The sequence below is a fragment of the Budorcas taxicolor genome, chromosome 13, assembly GCF_023091745.1.
Source record: "Budorcas taxicolor isolate Tak-1 chromosome 13, Takin1.1, whole genome shotgun sequence".
Classification (NCBI taxonomy): Eukaryota; Metazoa; Chordata; class Mammalia; order Artiodactyla; family Bovidae; genus Budorcas; species Budorcas taxicolor.
The window spans coordinates 20,489,505-20,511,751 of record NC_068922.1 but is presented as its reverse complement, the minus strand read 5'-3'; the positions used below and the strand labels follow the sequence as shown (position 1 = coordinate 20,511,751).

Genomic DNA, 22,247 nt, shown 5'->3' with positions numbered 1-22,247 from the left:
TGAGCAATATTATGGTAAGTTCACATATAATCAATACTTAATAATGAGCAAGGAAGGGAAAAAAATCACAAGTGTTTCTTCCTTCTGATCCTGTGCTTTGCCTATTTAGATGCAGATTAATTTTCCTCCTCTTAGTTTGTATCTCTGACTGAGACATTCACTTTCAAGTTAAATAATTTGCCTAGATCTATTTTTAAAAAGTCATAGATTGGTAGATGCCAAGAAATGGATACCATCTTTCAACATTATATAGCTACTGAAGTGTCCACAAGTACCAGGATTGATTTTCTTATTAACTCTGTACATTGGACATGGTATTCATTGTATATGTGTATTTTGATAATGGCAAAATTTGAACAGATTCATCTTATTTGAGGGTACTATGCTTCTTCTCTAAATATTTCCATTTAGTGATATTGAAGAATAAAGGCAAAACAAAGGTGAATTTAAAAAGGGCTGGTAAATGATAGCCCTGGAATCAAGTTCATGAAAACAAGTATTTTGAATCTAAAATATTAAAGACACTTACCTCAGAAAGTATGCTGATTCTTCCATCATTTTCTATACAAATACCTTTTATATTAAGAAACTGCTTTAAACTAGGTTGAAGACTCTAACTAGGACATTACAATACTACTTGAAATCACACTAGTTTTTCTTATCTATTTTATGGCTATATTTAATACAAAATTTAGGAATTCACATACCACAGGAGGATTCATCTGATTGGTCAGGGCAGTCATATCTAAAATCACATTTCTGGATATTTTCAACACACTGACCATCAGACCTGCAAACAAATTCACTGTCTGTACAGTTGTGTGGAGGCAGTGTTACTGGAACTGTAGTTTCTGGTGGAGTTGGAAGTTTCACAGGTAAATGACCTTGAAATAATAGACAAGTATCATTTTGTAGTTTTTCCATTTCTTTAAAGATTGCACACGATAAACTTTACTAAGTATGCTTCACATTCAACATTATAAGGAATATCTGATATCATTTGCTAATCTGCTGCACTGTTTTATGTAAGCATATAAACTGGGGTTCATGGTCTTAGTAATGACAAATAACTCTGGATATCTCTGATTATAAAAATAGTGAAAGTGCAGATGGAAATTATTGAAAACTCTTCAGAGCTCACTGAATAAATGGGAGTCTCAAGAGCAGGGCTTGGATGATCTTCAGGAACCAAAGAAATCCCAGATGCTGGCATTAGGAAGCAGAGTCAAGGTCAGATTAAACCCTCAAGTTCTCTATGTAAAGGAACTTTGTTCTTCCACTTTCACAATGAATCTAACATCTCATGTTTGTTTCAGATATTCCCACATAGTTGGAATTCAAAGGCCGCAAGGCAGACCCAAACAAAAGTATTCACCCAGAAGTATTTAAATAATTAAGATAATAATTTCTGATATAACAGAATTTAGAAGAAATTTATGCAAGCTAATTAATTTAGATAGTAAGCTATTCAATAAGCATTTATTAATAACATCTCTGTATCATATACATGCTAGTTGCAGAGGATTTAAAGCCAAAGTTGTCACTGCCATAAAATACTGGGTTGGTCAAAAAGTTCATTCAGGTTTTACCATAAAATGGAATGGAAAAACCCAAACAAACTTTCTGGCCAACCCAATATTTCTCTGTTCTTTCACCATTACCTCACTGTCTTGATTACTGAAGCTTTATAATAAATCTTGAAGTCGGTAGTGTCAGTCCTCCAATTTTGTTCTCCTTCAATACTACATAGATATTCTGGGCCTTTTGCCTCTCGATATACACTTTGGATTTAGTTTTCTATATTCACAAAATAATCTACTGGGATTCTGTTTGATTGGGGTTGCATTAAGCCCATAGATCAAAGTAGGAAGAACTAACATCCTGAATATAGTAAGAATTCCTCCAATGCATATTTTTGTATCGTTATCTTAAACAAAGATTTTTCGGTATAAAATACATACTATTATGTGTCAGAAAATTTTACATAAATAATATTCATATTTTTTGAACTTGCATTTTTGACTCAAAACATACTTTTCAGATTTCTATTGCTACATACATAATTAATTCATTCATTTTAAACTGCTTTAGGGTATTCAATTAAATGAATACCCAGATTCAATATTTATTGTATGAATAGTCTGCAGCTGGTATACCTCTTCTCAAGTAGGATAGTAAGAATATAAAGTCCTACAATGGATGTGTTTGTACGTTTCTCTCTGTAAACACATGCCAGAGTATTTCCAAGACAAGTCATCTTAAAATGTAATTTCAAAGTTATAGAATATGTTATTAGTCAACTTTACTTGTTTTCAAAGGTGGTTTACCATTTCCACCAGAAATGTGTGCATTTCTCATATTCTAGCCAACGCGTGATATCATGAATTTCTTTTTTAATGTTTGCCACAGTAACAGTTCTGAAATAATTCCTTGATATTCTAACTTGTATGTCCCTAATTACTGAGACTTTTTAGGCCACTCAAGTATTTTACTATAGTTTTTGACTTTTCACATCGTCTGCTCTTTCTCTCTATTGAATCCATTGTCTTTTCATTAATTCACAAATTTAAATTAATCCTATATTCTCTATATTAATCCTGAATCATTTATCTATGTGAAAAATAAGTTCTCTTAATCTATGATTTGTCTTTTCATTTTGTATGGTTGCCCTTCAGAATAAAAAAATTATAAATTTAATATATCAATCATTTCCTTTATGGCTTGTGCTTTAAATTTTCACTGAAAAATAATATTCCCTGTTCTAATATCATAAATATATCTTTGATAATTTTCATGAAGTTTTGATAGCTTTACTTTTCATATTTAGATCTTTACTCCATCTGGCCTCTATTGTTCTGTCAGTGATAAGAATCTAAATTCAGTTTTTTCCACACAAATGACCACTTTTTGACCTATTAATCTGTTGTGCAACTCAAACTTTCCTCGCTTATCATTTTATATTTCATTATGAAATATATTGGGCTTTCCTGGTGGCTCAGACAGTAAAGAATCCGCCTGCAACGCAGGACCTGGCTTCAATCCCTGAGTCAGGAAGATCCCCGGGAAAAGGAAGTGTCAACCCACTCCAGTATTCTTGCCTGGAGAATTCTGCGGACAGACGAGCCTGGCAGGCTACAGGCCATGAGGTGGCCAAGAGTTGGACACGACTGAACAACTAACACTTTCACTTTTTTTTCCCCATGAAATGTAATTATACATATAGAAAAATGAGTATAAAATATAGGGTTTTTTTTAAAGGATAATAAAAGTCATATGTTTACCTTCTAGTTTATGAAAATAAAATTCACAAAGAGATCTGAACCCTCCAGTGTTTCTCTGTTGATTCCAGACCCTCAATGCAATCTTTCCTGGTTCACAAAACACTGAAATTTGTGTTTTTTATTTCTTTACTTTCATTTGTGTTCATATTTTCTTCATTTGCATATAAACCAAATAAACTCTTGCAGTGTTAACTTATTAGCTCATTATGTGACTAAATAACACTGTGAAATTCTTAGAATAGTGACCATATACATGTAACACCATAAAGGTCCAATTTAAATAAAACACTGCTGAGAATCAAACTTTAGATGAATAGACTCATTCTTTTTATAATATGCAACTTAATTTTTTCTTAACATTGTATATTCACCCACCCAAGCTAATGTATGTTCTCGCAGTTTAGGGGTTGACTGTTATATAATAGTTCACTATATGACTATGTAACATATGTTTTCATATGTTTTGTAGCCATTATACCATCAGTGGTTCTTGAGTTGATCCTGTTTGAGGATTTGTTTGTTTGTGCATTTCTCCTGATATACCTAGGTATGGAATTGCTTGGTCACAGAGCATGCACATTTAATTATAATAGATAATGCCACACTGGGGCTTTCCTGGTGGCTCAATCTGCCTGCAATGCAGGAGACATGACTGAGTGACTAACTCACACAATGTCAAACTGGATTCAAAAGTAGTTGCATCAATGTCTATACTCCCCAAGAATGTATAAACATTCTGGTCATATCACACATTCATCATCCACTAGTATAGCTAAGAACTACCTGTATGTTTGTCATTTACTTCTCTCTCTATTCCCTTTTGCATCTCAGCCTTGGTTTGGCTCATTCTGTCTTATAATGCTGACATTTACATCATTCATTTGGTAAGAGTCTGGTGCAGTAAATTCATTTTTTCATTTGTTAGTGGATGTCATACTGAGTGCCTTTTGTCACCCTCATTCTTGAAAGAATTTTGCTTTGCTCTAGACCAACAGTCACTTTTTCTCAGAACTTTGCAAATAATATCCAACTGTCTTCCTAATTCCATTCTTCTGTAATTGTATTTTAATCTCTGGCTATTTTTAACATAATCTTCCTTTTTATTGTTTTTCTAATCCATTTCCATGAGCATCTGGATTTATTCTAATATTTTGTGTGAGGTTGACTAGGCTCTTTAAATCTTGAAATTCTTTGTCCTTTACTCATTATTCTCTATTCGATTAAAATGAATTAATCTTAAGTGTAGTATCTTTGTATTTGAGAGCACCAAAAGAACAATTGGAGGAAAGTGCTTTCTCCAGCTAAAATTTAAGTATTTTAACAGTCGTCTCCATTTGGAGTATTTAGCATTTCCCTCAAACAAAAGATGACAAAATTTTAAAGTTTTAAATTTAAAATAAGTCAGTTATGTGTCCAGTTTTATTTTCTAGAGACATAATAAAAAATATTAAGTTGCATAGACCACAGGCTTTGGACAAAACTTTTCCCTGGATATATGCTAAATCACTTTGCAAAACTACACTAAAACACTAAAACACGGATATTTCAGATTATAATCACTGAGTCTCAAATTTCTTCATTTATGCCTTGAAGAAATATTTCCAGCATTTCTAAATTTTTTTCAGAATCTGTATTTCCTTTTAAAATACAGATTTTTCCCAAAGCATAATGCTTTCATGAAATTTATTATACTGAGATAAATGTAATGGGCACACCAAACAGCTTAGTATTAGCAGGGAAAACGCTGCCTGTGATATCTTAAAAGCATACACAATACAACACACATATTTTGCCACTGAAACAAATACCACACTTTGTAGAAGGAAGGGAGACTTGATCAAGCACAAATAAAGCTGGTAAGATGTGTAGGCAAAGGAGGAAAGATGTCAGGAATTCCATAACTCAGCCGGTTTAGCAGCAATAGCAAAAGCTGGTGGGAACATGGTAAAAACTGTTGCTAAGCATTCTCTAAAGAGTTAATATCATTTCTCAATCTTAAGGTATCATCAGATGCAAGAAATGCCCCTGACTTAGTAACAACTTTCCTTGGAAAAATAAAATATGAATACCTTGGATAGTTGTACTCATTCTCGTTCCTTATGCATGTTCAGTCATGTCCGACTCTTTGCGACCCCATGGACTGTATCCCACAGACTCCTCTTGGAACTTTCCAGGCAAGAATACTGGAGTGGGTTGCCATTTCCAACTCCAGGGAAACTTCCTGACTCAGAGATCGAACCTACATCTCTTGCATCTTCTGCATCGGCAGACAAATTCTTTACAACTGTGCCCCCTGGGAAGTCCAATACTCACTCTAATAATTAATAATTCTAGTAACTAATCAATGTAATATGCATGCTGAATTCTGAAACTTTAAACAGGTGAAAAGTACCTACTCCTGAGCATATATCCGGAGAAAAACACGATCTGAAAGGATACATGCACCCCAATGTTCATTGCAGAACTATTTACGATTTACAGACATTTACAGAGAAATGGATAAAGAAAATATGGTGCATGTATATAACGGAATATTACACAGAATTAAAAAAGAATGAAATAATGCTATTTGCAGCAAAATAGATGGACCTAGAGATTGTCATACTGAGTGAAGTCAGAGGAGAAATATCACATGACATCTCTCATATGTAGAATACAAAAAGAAATTATGCAAAGAACTTACTTACAAAACAGAGACTCACAGACTTAGGAAATGAACTTTTGGTGGCAGGGGTGGGGAAAAAGGATGAGGAGAAGGGATAGTTAGGGAATTTGGGATGGATATGTACACATAGCTCTATTTAAAATGGATAACCAACAAAAACCTACTGTATAGCACATGGAACTCTGCTCAATGTTATGTGGCAGCCTGATGGGAGGGGAGTTTGGGGAAGAATGGATACATGTATATGTATGGCTGAGTGCCTTTGCTGTTCAAAACATTGTTAATTTGCTATATTCCAATACAAAATAAAAAGACAAACAGAAAAGTATATAGGTAATTTTTCTTTCAGTTGGCAAAGAGTATGTTGTGATGCCATGTCATCACAGACCTGTTCTTCCAAATAACTCAGGTATCTCACCAATAATCTTGGACACAAGAAAGAAAACTCATGTTGCATGTGTTCTGCTGAAAGAAATGTACTTCTTGCTTTTCTGATTGAAGATGGAAGGCATAATGCAAAACAGATACTTCCTCTGGGATAATATTTTTAAATCTGAATGTCTGGTAACAATTCTTCCAAAATAATCTACTCTGAAGGTCTAACTCAAGGTGAAGGGAAAGCTATTTAGCTTTGCCATCATTCCGCATCATTATCTACCCTGGGAATAGACAACATCATCACACACTAATGCAAAGAATCATATGATTCAATTGCATGGTTAAGATTGTCTACTTTCCCTCGAAATGTAATTAATCTTGCCTAAACAGCTGTTTCTCTATTTTCCTCCTGAATTAGATTTAAAACGAGAATCTCTGTCATCAAAGTATTGAAACAAAGGGAGTACAATCCATAATTGAGAATGGATTTGAAAATTATTAGAAACAACTAGAAGTTAGAAAATGAGAAAGGAATGACCTAAAAGAGCAAGTAATAATTGTCTAGGATTAAGTGGAAAGAAACTAAGCTTACGGCATAAAAATTATTGAGGAAAAGTAATAAAGGTTTGCAGTTAAGAATCTCAATCATTTGAATCAAGGACATGGCAGAGGTAATGGAAAAAATAGAACAGATGTGAGAAATATTTTGAAGTTGAGAGTTAATAGGATCCGCAAGTGGGCAAGTTTAAGTGGAAAGCCAAAGATTACTATGGTATTTCAATCCTGGGTTGCTAGAGAAAACTGAGTTCATCCAAAAGGAATAAGGGAGACATGGTGGAAAGAGTTTGATTTTGAGGAAATGGGTATAAATGAAATAATCTACTTCACTTTAGCCATTTTTGGCATAAAATAAAATTACAGGTTACAAAACTGTACTTTGGACATAAGGTCAATAGTTTGTGCTTTTTTTTTTTCAGTTTTTGTTTTGTTTCGTTAATCAAGAGGGAGAACATGTCATAGATAATGTTTATACTGAAAGCAAATCAATGTAAGTGGATTCTACATACACTGATCCCATCTCAGCTAATGTGATGTCATGACAAAACACTGACTGATAATCATCAAAAGCAATATTTTTATTAAAAGCCTAGTTTTATTTTCATTTTCATCTTATAGTAAGATTACATCAACTTCCTTTATGAGACATATGGCTTCATCAGATTCTGCAGTTTCAACCCAAAGTTTCTCTTGTTATGAAGCCAACATGAAAACCACACAGTTCAGACAGTCTTTAAAATTCCATATTTTTCTTTCAAAATGTAAACCAGAAAATTGGGACTAATGGTGTGTAACTGATATTTCACATCTCTGCCCTTGTTTCTGGCAGCTCTTTCCTCTCCACCTTGGAAACATCAGCTTCAGAACACATGCAGCAGTATAATTAAAGCAGCAACAGTATCCACGATGTCTTGATTGTCTTTATGAATTCTTTATTCCCTTCCACCACTGGGGTTATAGCCATTCTCCCTAAGTTAAGAGTGGGAGGTGATTTGGCTACTGAAATCAGACACCTTAGGTGAAAATCTCATTACAGCTTTCAACTGTGTATTCTCATCCCAGTCATCTATGCTCTTTAAGTTTCGTCTTTCATATCCCTAAAATGGAAATCACTTTTTCTTCCTTGGGAGGTTATTTGATGAGTAATATAATGATAGTGGTAAGCATTCTGATCCAAAGAAGACGACTGCATTCTGCCATTTGATAGCTAACTCAGCCTTAGACTGGCTATCTCCTTCTCAATTTGCTCCACAAAATTGGGATAACAAACACATCCAATCTATTCATCATTGAAGGTCTCTTCAACCTGTGATGGACCAAGCACTAGTCCAGATTTTTAAAAGGTTACAGAATTATATGAGATGATATGGAGAGTGATAGACAATATTTAAGTGTGTGTTATTCAATATTTATTTACTTATTTATTTATGGCACTGTTGGGTCTTAGTTGCGGCACATAGGATCTTCACCAAGGCCCATGGACCTCTCTCTAGTTGTGGCACGAGGTCTGTAGAGCGCACAGACTCAGAGTTGTTGTGGTACATGGCCTTAGTTGTACTGTAGCATTTGGGATCCCAGTTCCCCTACCAGGGATAAAACCTGCATGCCCTGCACTGGAAGGCAGATACCCAACCACTGGACCACCATGGAATATGACCATTTATCAGCTCCCTTTCTTTTAAGGACTTTCTGTATTTTCTGTCCTTGCCAAGCTCCCTGACTGTAGCCAATACTGCCATGCCCCATTGTTAGGCTTGATCACTTAACTCACTCTGACCAGTGGAAGCTAGTACACAAGGCCCTAATAGGAACTTTAAGTGTGCTTTCTTTCTCTAACCCTCTGACTTAAAAACAGAAAGTATCAGACAAGGATTTGGTCCATCAGCCTGGGTCCCAGATAGACAGGACACACAGAATATATATATCACACAGATACATAGTTTGGAACTACATGGAATTATGGGGCTTCCCTGGTAGCTCGGTGATAAAGAATCTGCCTGCCAATGCAGGAAGATGCAGGTTTGATCCTTAGGTCAGGAAAATCCCCTGGAGTAGGAAATGGCAACCCACTCCAGTATTCTTGCCCAGGAAATCCCAAGGACAGAGAAGCCTGGTGGCCTACCGTTCATGGGGTCACAAAAGAGTCAGACACAACTCAGTGCCTAAAACAATTAAAACAACATAGAATTATACAGAGATATGAACAAGAAGAGTGTATGTTTGCTGTTATTTTTCTATGCCAACTGACACACTTGAGAGCAAGAAATAAATGCTACTGGTTATAAGCCATTGAGATTTGGCTTTCAACAGAGGCTGACATAGTATCTTACATACAGAATTGATATTTTAGTAATAGTAATAATAAACTAAAATACATAAGCACTTAAAAAAATAGACATCTCTCCACCTATCCACCCATCTATCCAATAGATGCTTATTGAGTACTATTGTGCACCAGGTACTGTTTATACTACAAGATACAGCAGTGATCAAATAAAATCCCTGCTCTCATGCAACATTATTATGGGAGAAAATCAAATTTGACTATAAGGTGATAGGTGTTATGGAGAAAAACAGGAGATGGAAAATGTCAGGTAAAGAGATAAGAAGAGATGTGTGTATGTTCGGGAGAGAGGCGGGGTATAGGTTGAGAAAACCTATACTACTGGAGAAGAAATTCTCCAGCAGAGATCAGAAAGGAGGAGGTGAAATGGATATCTGGAGGAAGCACATTCCAGGAGGAGGGGAAAGCAGGTATAAAAGTCCTGAGGCATAAGGGGGTTGGAGTAGTCAAGGACCAGCTAAGAGGTCTTCTCATTGAGGGACGTCAATCAGAGGCACATTGGTCAGGATTTCCCTGGTGGTTCAATGGTTAAGAAATCACCTGCCAATGCAGGTGACATAGGATTGATTCCTAGTCCTGGAGGATCCTACACACTGTGGGGCAACTAAGTCCATGAGTCACAACTAATGAAACCAAAGCACCCAGAGCCCATGCTCCACAACAAGAAGCTACTGCAGTGAGAAGCCTGCATTCCTCAACTTAAGAGTAGCCCCTATTCACCACAACTAGAGAAAGTCCAGGTGCAGCAATGAAGAGCCAGCACAGACAAAAATTAAACAAATAAATTTTTAAAAATAAGGGGCTTTCAAAAAAAAGCACAGTGGTAGAAGGTAAAGACAGAGCCATATATGACAGCGCCAGTCATTTATTCCTTGGATGTTCTTGTGAGAAGTTTGGCTTTTGTTCTGAATGAGATGGATGTCATAGCAAGGCTCAGGTTAGGGTGACCTGAGCTTATGTAAGTTTGAAAAGGATCATTCTGGCTGCTGTTATGAGAAGAGATTATATGGTTCAAGGGTAGAAGCAGAGATCATTTAAAAAGCAATCACAAAAATCTATACAGAGACACTTCACTGGTGATTTGGACCAAGAGGAGAGAAGCAAGAGAAATGAGAAGTGGAGTATGGATACACGTGTAGCTTAGTGGCTGATCAAATTTGTTGTGAAGTATAAGCAACTAGAGATAAATTGTCATTCACCGAGACAAGAAGGCAGGAAAAAATGATAGGATTGAGGGGACAATGGGTCATCAAAAATTTACTTTTACACATTGAGGGATAAAGGTAAACTTGTTGAATTCTGATTTCATCTTTGCTGGCTTTCCACAGAGGGGTTTGACTCTGCAGAATTCCATGGAAACTACTACACGGAAGATGATATTAACCCTGCCAGAATGATGAGCTGGAAAATTGGAGCTGTGACATGTAGCTACAGCAGAAAGCACTGGAATCCAGCCCTCCGATTATGTCTGGGGAGGGGTAGGTACTCTGATGGACCACTGCAGGTAAAGTTTTCAGCATATGAAAAGGCTCTCCTTGGATGAATGCAATTGATTTTTAAACTACCCAACCTCTGATCACTCTGAGGAGGAGATTGTGCTTCCTCTTGTCATGCAATTAAAGAGTCTACAGTCTCAATCCCAATATCACCTTCCAAGAGCTTGATATCTACCCTATTAGATCACTATGCACTGCTGGAATGAGTCTCCCTTGGGGCATGTTTGTTTTAGGTTATTTCCCTAGTTATCTTTGAGATGCTCATTACATCTAAGTTTGGATACTGAATAGGTGGTTAGTATCCAAGTCTGGAGTTCCAGCATTCTTGGGCTTCCCTGGCAGCTCAGCTGGTAAATAATCCACCTGCAATGTGGGAGACCTGAGTTAGATCTCTGGGTTGGGAAGATCCGCTGGAGAAGGGAAGAGCTACCCACTCCAGTATTCTGGCCTGGAGAATTCCATAGAGTCTCTAAGAGTCAGACACAACTTAAGTGACACTTTCTTTCTGGAGTTCAGGGGAAATTTGAGGATGGAGATATAAATCTGGAATAAATATATTAGTTTTTTAATGGAAAGAAGTCTATAACTTGGAAAGGAAATGGCTGGCAGCAATCTTCAGGAATGTTTAAAGTGCAGCTTGAGAGTAAGACATCACTGAAGGTAACTGAATGGTTACTAAAGTTTCCAAAACAATGTAATTACAAAGCAATCAGTTCAGTTATTATAACTGCCCCCCCACCCAATATTATAGAATTACTGTTTAACTTCAGACACATTTTCCTAATACTTTGAATGTGATGGGATGTATACACAACTGATTCAAACCTCTTTACTATGTTTGCAAAGAGTTTGATGAATTACAAAGATTTGCAACCTTTTCTAGGGTTAATATATTAAAAGAATAGAGAGAAGCGAGAATACTTTTGGAATATTTCTGGAAATGAAATATTGATTTCCTTGGAATTTTATTTAAGTAAACAGGCTTGAAAGCAGTCATACATTGAAATATCCTGCCTTACCAGGGTAGAGAGTGCAGTCCATAAATGACAAGTCATCAATTGCAATGTCTCCAGTAAAGCCATCTCCCACTGAAGCCTCCACCAAAATCTAAGGACAATATAAGAAATGTGTTGATATTGTGAAGGAAATTCATTTATGGATACACATAGTTGAAAAGGAATTCAGAATTTACCTAAAGACAATCTCCTCTTCTGAACCATTAAAATCATACTTTGTAAAACTCTCCATAAGCAGGTGTCTTGTCTCTCTACCAAATACTTCCAGTCATAGGAAGCTCCACACCTTACTGGGCCCATTATATCCATGAAGCCCACTTTCACCCTGTTTCTGGTGAAAGTTTTGATTTTTTGAGATTTCAGTGTATCAGACCGATGTCTACTTCTTTATAACTTTCCATCATTAATTCTAGACTTGTCTTGCTTTCCTCTGAGCCTTTAAGGCAAATTACTGAACCTCTGCCCAGCGTTGCCCTAGTAGCTCATCTGTTTCCAAGGTTAAATCTGTTCATCCTTCAAGAAACCCAATTTGTTGCCAGAGGTACTTGCTAGACTGCACATTGTGAAGAGCTTTAAAATTTTTCTCACATCGACCTTATTCTGTAACACTTTATGAAACCGGCTAATCGTTATTAGATCTCCTTCAGAACCACATTAATCACAGTGAACTCAGATGACATCGGTGCTGTTATACGAGCTGCAATTCCACTGCAACTCCAGTAAAATATGAAATACTGACAAACCACGATAGTATATGGCAGATTGTAATTAGGGCTGAGATTTACTATAGCAGAATTAATCATGATGAATTATTTTAATACTCATGCAAATATGTTGCACACTTACTAGGAATTCTGCTATATAATGAAGAACAGTAAGCAAACTCATAAAAACACATTCCATTTTTCTACTAGTATAGGAATATATGTTTCTGTTTCATTTTTCCTCACAAATGCTATATATGGAAATTGAAATTTTATTTCATTCTTCAAATTCTATCCTCCACTAAAAGTTGTTTCATACATTATTCATGCCCTAAAGAAGATAATTAAAAGGTCAATTACTGACCTTAAGCCTCTTGACATCTTCCATCAGCTTTCTAGATTTTCTCCAGAATTACTAGAATTTTCTCCCTGATATGTCACTAAGGAAATTAATCAATTTGGAAAAGTTTTATGTATTCAACTAATGGGCAAATATAGTCCACCTAACACTGTCTGAATAACAGGAAGTCTGCTGTTTCAAAATGGATCACTGCAAATATAAAATGCACCCTTCTTTTCACCATTAACACAATTAAAAAAAAAACATTACAGGGGGAGAAAACAGGAACACAAATGTATTCTAATAAACAAAAAGCCAGCAGTCAGAATTTGACAGAACACACTGTAATAAAATATCTCTTATTTTATAGAAAATAAAGACAGCAGTTGGGTGAACAATCAGAAAAAGGTGTAAGGACTGATTAATAACTATACATTAATTAATTACTAATACATTCCTTGGATCAATATCACTGTAATACAACAGAGAACATGGTAACAAGACGCTCAGAAGATCTAAGGAAAAGGAAAAATTAGGATAAATAAAAATAAGCTTTACTAACTTGGCTACACTGATCATGCTTATCTTGCTTCATTCATGAAAAGGAATAGAAAATTGATATAATAGAATCTCAAGCCTATGATAAGCACAACTGTACATATAAATATCTATAAGCTAACTGTATGGGTATATAACCACACATAGCTCCATTCGAGTGGGTGGGTGGGCTCAAGTGTCCCAAAGCATTCCTTTTGCTGTCTTTATATAGGCACAAATTCAAGAATTGGCCATTTGAGAAAGTTACAAATTCTTTCATTTACAGTCCACACCGGGTAAGCAGCATTTGTGAGTGGATGCTGTCTATACAAGGAGCATTGCATTGGGGTTACTTCGTATTACACAATAAGCATTTTGATAATGTTTCTACTAGCACTGTCAATGGGAAGACAGAAATAATCCATGGCAGAGGACAGTTGGGTCTTGCGCTAAGACAAAAATTAACCATAATTTTTACCAAAATATCTTCAATTTCCTAACCTCTAAATGGTAGCAAGAATGGTTTCTTGAGAAAGAATGAATAATTTCAAGCTGAGATACTAAAAAAGTCAATTTGCATGTATAACTGCAGTCTCAGCCTCTTTTGAATATTTAATTAAGGCAGACATTAAAAAAGCCTACTTGATAATCATATCTTGAGAAAAGTTATGAATGTTAAAGTTCAATTCTACTTCTGTCCTGTATTTATTTCAGTCTTGCAAAAAGCTTTGCAAATTATCCTAAGAAACTAGTCACAAGAAAGAGCAAACCCAAGTGTCTCTATTCTGGAAAATTCACTTTCTCTCTTGGTGTTTTTCCCAGAATAAATGAAAGGATATTAAAACACTAATATTATTGTATGCAAGGCAGTATTGCCACTCTGGACATTATGGAAGCCAAATTTTCCTCCTAAGTTTCATTAGCACCTTACTGAATGACTTAAAAGGCAATTGAAAATTCCAGTTCGGTCTGAATGACCTGCATTATGTGCAGAGGCTAATTCTACTTACATGAGAACTATTACTGGCTTGAAATTTTTATAAAGTAATCCAGCCCTTTTAAGTTATTCTTTTCATGGGCTATTGCATGCTCCAAATAAAGATGGAGTGGCCTTGTCAGCTACATAGGAAATTTTAGCTCTAACATAGCCAAAAACTCTTATATTAATAAGCCTCTAAAGACTTGTCTGAATAGATTCTTTTCCATATTGAGGAAACCGAGTTACTCACTGAAGTGTTTACATGATATAGAAACTAATCATTCATATGTAAGACAGAATTTAATCATATTTTTACCAAAATACCTTCAATTTCCTAACATATGCATATTAATTCATAAAGGAGTTATATATATGTACATATGTACATATACACCTACACATACTCTATTTACTCAAAAGAAAGGAAAAATGGAATGGAGTCAGCCTGTCACTTAGTTTAACCACCCTGCATTGGGGAAAAAAATTACAAAATTCCAGGATAATATATATCAATTTTTAATATAACTCATCTTCAGAAAGACTTGAAATTCTTGCTTAAAATTTATAAAAAGCACAAATCCTGTGTGGAGCAACTGGAATTCCAATGCATTGATGATGGGAATTCAAAATGATATAGTCACTATGAAAAATAGTTTGGCAAAAATAAACCCATGCACTTAATGGTAAATTAATGAATGACAAAGGAGGTAAGAATATACAATGCAGAAAAGATAGTCTCTTCAACAAGTATTTCTGGGAAAACTGACAGCTACATGTTAAAGAATGAAATCATAACATTCTCTAACACTATATACAAAAATAAATTCAAAATGGATTAAAGACCTGAGATCAGAAACCATAAAAGTCCTAGAGGAAAGCATAGGCAGAACACTCTTTGACAAGAATCACAGCAAAATATTTTTAAATCTGTCTTCTAAAACAAAAATAGAATAAAAAGATAAACACATTGGACCTAGTTAAACTGAAAAGCGTTTGCACAGCAAAGGAAACCATCAGCAAAATGAAAAGAAAACCTGCTAAATGGGAGAAGATTTTTGCAAATGATGTGACCTACAAGGAGTTAATATTCAACATATATAAACAGCTTCTACAACTCAACATCAGGAAAACAAACCACCTAATCTTTAAAAATGGGCAGAAGAGCTGAATTTTCCTAAGAGGAAATGCAGATGGCCAACATGCATTGGAAAAGATGCTCCACATCACTAAGCTTCAGGAGAATGCAAATTAAAACCATAATGAGATACCACCTCACACTCGTCCGAACAGCTATCATCAACAAGAACACAAGTAACAAATGTTGACTAGGTTGTGGTGAAAAGGGAACCCTCCTACCCTGCTGCATGTGTATGTGTGCTCCGTCATGTCCAATTCTTTGCAACCCCATGTACTGCAGCCCACCAGGTTCCTCTGTCCATGGGATTTTCCAGGTAAGAGTAGCAGATGGGTTTCCATTTCCTTCTCCAGGGGTTCTTCCCAACCCAGGGATAGAACCCAACTTTCCTGCATTGGCATGTGGATTCTTAACCACTGAGCCACCTGGGAAGCCCTCCTACACTGTTGGTGGGGATGTAAATTGGCAGAGCCACTATGGAGTTTTCTCAAAAAACTAAAACTAGCATATGACTCAGCTTATATATATCTAAAAAAAATACAATATTTCTTCTTGTCAGGCTTCACAATATATGGATTGGTAAGAATTCAGTTTCTTCACAATATATGGATTGGTAAGAATTCAGTTTTTCTGTACAAGTCTACTTTGGCATTGTGCCAACTGTTCCCCTCGTTACTAAGAAGGAAAAAAAGTCTTCCCTATCCTGGCATTTCTCATCATTAATGACAGAAGAGACTAAAGGGTGATGGTTCAGTTCTTGTGAACTTAGTTTAACCCCAACAGTGCTTTCAAGTAGAAAAGTGAAAGTGGCTCAGTTACATCCAACTGTTTGCAACCCCATGGACTATACAGTCCATGGAATTCTCCAGGCTGGAATACTGGATTGGTTAGCCTTTCCCTTCTCCAGGCGATCTTCCCAACCCAGGGATCGAACCCAAGTCTCCCACACTGCAGGTGGGTTCTTTACCAGCTGAGCCACAAGGGAAGCCCAAGAATACAAATACTGGAGTGGGTAGCCTATCCCCTCTGCAGCAGGTCTTCCCATCCCAGGAATGGAACAGGGTCTCCTGCATTGCAGGAGGATTCTTTACCAACTGAGCTATAAGGGAAGCCTGTGTCAAGTAGAATAAGTTGCCAAATATTTCTTAAAAAAAAAAAAAAAAAATTTCTTGATGTGGACCATTTAAAAAGTCTTTATTGAATACATTATTTCCTCTGTTTTATATTTTGGCTTTTCAAGATCTTAGCTGCACAATCGGGGATCACACCTGCACTCCCTGCATTGGAAGGCAAAGTCTTAACCATTGTACCACCAGGGAAGTCCCAGCAAATACTTCTAAGGCAGGATATTTCTCAAGAAGATACTGCCTGTAGTTGCTGCAGTCCCCTTTACTCCCTATCACACCTAACTCTAAGGCTGAGAGTCAGTTGCCATGAATTACTTTACACCATTACCAATTCTCTTAATTCACATCCCTTGCCTGGTTTCCATGGGCACTTTGATTTGCAATTCCTTGTGCATGCTAGTTAGGTTAGAAACCATGAAGGGTCTGGACTTTACCCTACTTTCAAGCTAAGAAGTTAAGCTGTCACTGTTTCATTTACATACACTGAGAGAAGACACAAGAGATTTGACTTAGAGAGATGGCAAAAAGCATCAGCCAGAGAAATGTCTTCCATTGCTTTCCCACTTCCTGCAGGGAAACATGATGCGTGCCAGGCATTTTTCTGTATGAGTGATGGGCTGCATCATAAAAGAAGAACCCCATTTTTGATTGGGTCATTTATTTTTCTGGAATTGAGCTGCAGGAGTTGGTTGTAAATTTTTGAGATTAGTTCTTTGTCAGTTGCTTCATTTGCTATAATTTTCTCCCATTCTGAAGGCTGTCTTTTCACCTTGTTTATAGTTTCCATTGTTGTGCAGAGGCTTTTAATTTTAATTAAGTCCCATTTATTTTTGCTTTTATTTCCAATATTCTGGAAGGTGGGCCATAGAGGATCCTGCTGTGATTTATGTCAGAGAGTGTTTTGCCTATGTTCTCCTCTAGGAGTTTTATAGTTTCTGGTCTTATGTTTAGATCTTTAATCCATTTTGAGTTTATTTTTGTGTATAGTGTAAGAAAATGTTCTAGTTTCATTCTTTTACAAGTGGTTGACCAGTTTTCCCAGAACCACTTGTTAAAGAGATTGTCTTTTCTCCATGGTATATTCTTGCCTTCTTTGTCGAAGATAAGGTGTCCATAGGTGTGTGGATTTATCTCTGGGCTTTCTATTTTGTTCCATTGATCTATATTTCTGTCTTTGTGCCAGTACCATACTGTCTTGATGACTGTGGCTTAGTAGTAGAGCCTGAAGTCAGGCAGGTTGATTCCTCCAGTTCCATTCTTCTTTCTCAAGATTGCTTTGGCTATTCGAGGTTTTTTGTATTTCCATACAAATTGTGAAATTATTTGTTCTAGCTCTGTGAAAAATACCGCTGATAGCTTGATAGGGATTGCATTGAATCTATAGATTACTTTGGGTAGTATACTCATTTTCACTATACTGATTCTTCTGATCCATGAACATGGTATATTTCTCCATCTATTAGTGTCCTCTTTGATTTCTTTCACCAGTGTTTTATAGTTTTCTATATTTCTCCAAAGAAGACTAACAGATGGCTAATAAACACATGAAAAGATGATCAACATCACTCATTATCAGAGAAATGCAAATCAAAACCACAATGAGGTACCATTTCATGCCAGTCAGAATGGCTGCTATCCAAAAGTCTACAAGCAATAAATGCTGGAGAGGGTGTGGAGAAAAGGGAACCCTCTTACACTGTTGCTGGGAATGCAAACTAGTACAGCCACTATGGAGAACAGTGTGGTGATTCCTTAAAAAACTGGAAATAGAACTGCATTATGACCCAGCAATCCCACTGCTGGGCATACACACTGAGGAAACCAGAATTGAAAGAGACACATGTACCCCAATGTTCATCGCAGCACTATTTATAATAGCCAGGACATGGAAACAATCTAGATATCCATCAGTAGATGAATGGATAAGAAAGCTGTGGTACATATACACAATGGAGTATTACTCAGCCGTTAAAAAGAATACATTTGAGTCAGTTCTGATGAGATGGATGAAACTGGAGCCAATTATACAGAGTGAAGTAAGCCAGAAAGAAAAACACCAATACAGTATACTAACACATATATATGGAATTTAGAAAGATGGCAATGATGACCCTGTATGCAAGACAGCAAAAAAGACACAGATGTGTATAGTGGACTTTTGGACTCAGAGGGAGAGCAAGAGGGTGGGATGATTTGGGAGAATGGCATTGAAACATGTATACTATCATGTAAGATTCGAATCGCCAGTCTATGTCCGATGCAGGATACAGCATGCTTGGGGCTGGTGCACTGGGATGACCCAGAGGGATGATGCGGAGAGGGAGGTGGGAGGGGGGTTCAGGATGGGGAACACATGTATACCTGTGGCAGATTCATGTTGATGTATGGCAAAACCAATACAATATTGTAAAGTAATTAGCTTCCAATTAAAATAAATAAATTTATATATAAAAAAAAAGAAGAACCTCAACATTGGGAGATTCTAGCTGTTATAAGCTGCTGGCACAACTGAAGGACAAGGAGGAGGAGGAGGTGATGCAGGATGGGAGGAAGGGGATGGGCTCTAGGTAGGTTAAGGAACTGTGGAACATAAGCAAATGTCCCAGGGTAAACTCTATGCAATAGATTATTTGCTCACAAGCTGAACAACACAGGACATACAAAATGCACGGAGCAGCCTGGGTGGGAGGGGAGTTTGGGAGAGAATGGATACATGTATATATATGGCTGAGTCGCTTTGCTGTGCACCTGAAACTATCATAACATTATTAATCAGCTATACCACATATAAAATAAAAAAGTTTTTAAAAAAGAAATGCATGGAGAACTGTCTCCCAGTGGGGAAGTTGGACAGTGCTAATTTCCCAATATACTTAATTTGTGGAAGTATGATGATCCCTTTATATATGTAAAAATTGAAATATTTATCTAAATTCAGCCTCTTTCCTCTTATACCTCATTTTACACTCTTCTGAACTGAATGAGAGTAACTTGTTAGAGTCTCTCAAAGATAGTTATCCACCTGCTCTTGGCCCAGCTCCTTTTCCACCCACAAAAATCTTTTCCCACAGTAGAGAATTTTTTAAAAATCAAGAAGCAAAGAAGGGGGTTGAAGAAATAAGGTCACCGAAAACTTCATACAAGCTTCTTTATTCAGATAAATTGTTTTTTTTTGTATTATTCTTCTTGAATGAAAGAGACAGAAACCTAAAAGAAAACCTCTGAGTATTCAGGTCACATTATTTGGATTTGCTTTTCACAGTTTTTAAAGGGTTGGCAAGCCACAAAGCTTATTTCTGCTACTTTTCTCTCTATACCATAATAGATGTACAGGAAGAGTCAAAATTTGGGCAAGTTTTTTCCTCCCTGCCAATTCTTAACAGTGCCTTTCTGGAACATGCCTAACTAGGTTTTAAAAGGGATAAATGTTGATCAATTTTAAATTAATTTCCTACTTGAAACTGGACACATTCACATGCTATATTACAACATCCTCCAGGGACTCATCTAGACCATAACCCATTACACATCTCATCAATTATGTGAATGAAGACAAATAGTTCTCAATTTCTCTAGTTCTAAGAATTTATACTGAACCAATTTAATTGGTGGTTACAAAGAAGCATTTAATTGAAAAAAGCCTAGTCAGTATCAGAGAAAAGTGATGCAGGTTTGGAACTATTGACTTAAAAGTTCAGAAAACTGTGGTTTTATTATTTTAAAATGATACAATAAGATATAATAGAATTTTAACAGAATGTGATATAATACTGTCTGAGTGATTGGTTCACATGTGCCAAAATTAAATTCTCATTTAAGAAGCATAGTGTTGAAATTCTTAAAGCTTTTTTTTTTTCAATTAAAACTCATTTTTTATCCTCCATACTATTAGAAATAATATTTAAAGGTAAAGGAGTAGAACTGCAGTTTATTATTTTGACTTTCAGTATGTCTTTTTTACAAAAAAAAAAAATCACATGCCCCTCAATCTCCTTGTGAAAAGAAAAAGCTCCAAAGCTACGTCCTCCTCCATGTGGGTACTTCTTAAAAGTGATGTAGACAGAAAGTGAGAAAATCAGGTCACACATTTAAACTCCAATGATAACACACCTCTGTCCTTTGTCCTGGTTCCACATCTCATAATATCCACCCAGTGAGGAAAGTGAATTTAAAAATCCCATTTCAAGTCTCAGTTTTAGATTATTACTTCCTCAGAGAAGCCTTCCTTGATCACTCAAGTTGAAGCTATTTTCCTTTAAAAACGTCTCATTTTAACTATTTTGTTGCATAATTTTTAAGTATATTGTTCTGTGTGCATTTCAATGTCTGTCTCTTCTTGGAGACTTTAAGGACAAGTGACATGAGGCTCGCTGAGGGACACACAAAGCTGTATGCAGCCAGCACCTGCACCCTGACAAGCATGTGGTGAGAACTGACTATTATAGGGAAAAATCAAACTAATTTCAACTAAAACTATACATGTTACTCTTGATGCCAGACTTCATTGCCCACATTTCCTTTCTTTTTTTTTTTTTTTAACTTATTTGGTTGTGTTGGGTCTTAGTTGTGGCATATACAATCTAGTTCCTTGACTAGGGATCCAACCTGTGTCCCCTGCTTTGGAAGCATGGAGTCTTAGCCACTGAACCACCAGGAAAATCCCAAGCTGGTGTTTTCTAAAGGCAACTTAAGAGAGAAAATAGGCCTCTGGATGCCATTTAAGTGATAAACTTGAATGAACGGTCACATTTACATCTCCAGGTATCTTTAAAATAAATTCAGACATTAAATAATGGTAACACCTAATTTAGACATCATTTAATCCACTATCTCCTAAACTTGCCTCACCATCAGAATCACCAAAGGTTTCTATTAAAAGTGCAAATTCATAGGACTCTCCTCTGGGGCTTCTGATACAGTACGTGAGAGAACCTGTATTTTTTTTAGTGTTCCAGATGGTTTTGATAATTAAGAAAATTTGGGAACTACTAATACAATCCAAATTCTGTGTTTAAAAGAATAAAGTGGATTCCCAGAGAAATAAAGTTCTTCATAAGATAACTGAGACACCTCACCACACACACATACAAATGCCTCAGAGATGAAAAGCATTCTGCCTAATAACGGAGATAAGACATAGTAAATGAATGCCACTTAAACCAGTTTCTGTCTACACAGTGCTACCAGGAGAATGTACATTATGCAGAGACTTATTTTGTTGCTCAAAAGGAAACATTTGCTATCTTTTTCCTGAACTCTGGAGGATCTCTAGCTGTCTGTAGCCTTCTGTATATCAACTAAAGCCTTGAAGGAAAAACTAATTTTGATAAATGCCCTATAAGTTTCTACTTCCTAAGAATCCATTTTATTTTCCCTAGTTCTCTACCATCACCTATTCTATACCTAAAATTACCACTGCATCTCATAGTCAGCTCTCAGTATTCAAGCTTGAGCACATTAGGGTGAGCCTCCTTGAATGGCAAAATTTCAATATTGAAACAAAATTAAATTAAAACTAGTACAATATGGAAGCCCCTTAGTGTAGAGTTCATTTACATCTGCTTTTCATCCCCAGGATTTAAGCCTTTATTGATTTTGTTATAATATTGCTTCTGTTTATGTTTTGTTTTTTTTGGCCACAAGGCGTGTGGGACCTTAGCTACATGACCAGGGATCGAACTTGCACC

General features: G+C 36.3%; 1 protein-coding gene across 1 annotated transcript in view; it reads right to left on the bottom strand.

The window, feature by feature from the left end:
- The window catches only part of MALRD1 (MAM and LDL receptor class A domain containing 1), a 603,405-nt gene that overhangs the window by 434,679 nt on the left and 146,479 nt on the right, over positions 1-22,247 (bottom strand). The window contains exons 20-21 of the mRNA XM_052651192.1: positions 11,742-11,829; positions 708-884 (exon numbers count right to left, since the gene is read on the bottom strand). Coding sequence (XP_052507152.1) covers positions 708-884; positions 11,742-11,829 — 265 coding nt within the window. The remainder of the gene's footprint in view (positions 1-707; positions 885-11,741; positions 11,830-22,247) is intronic.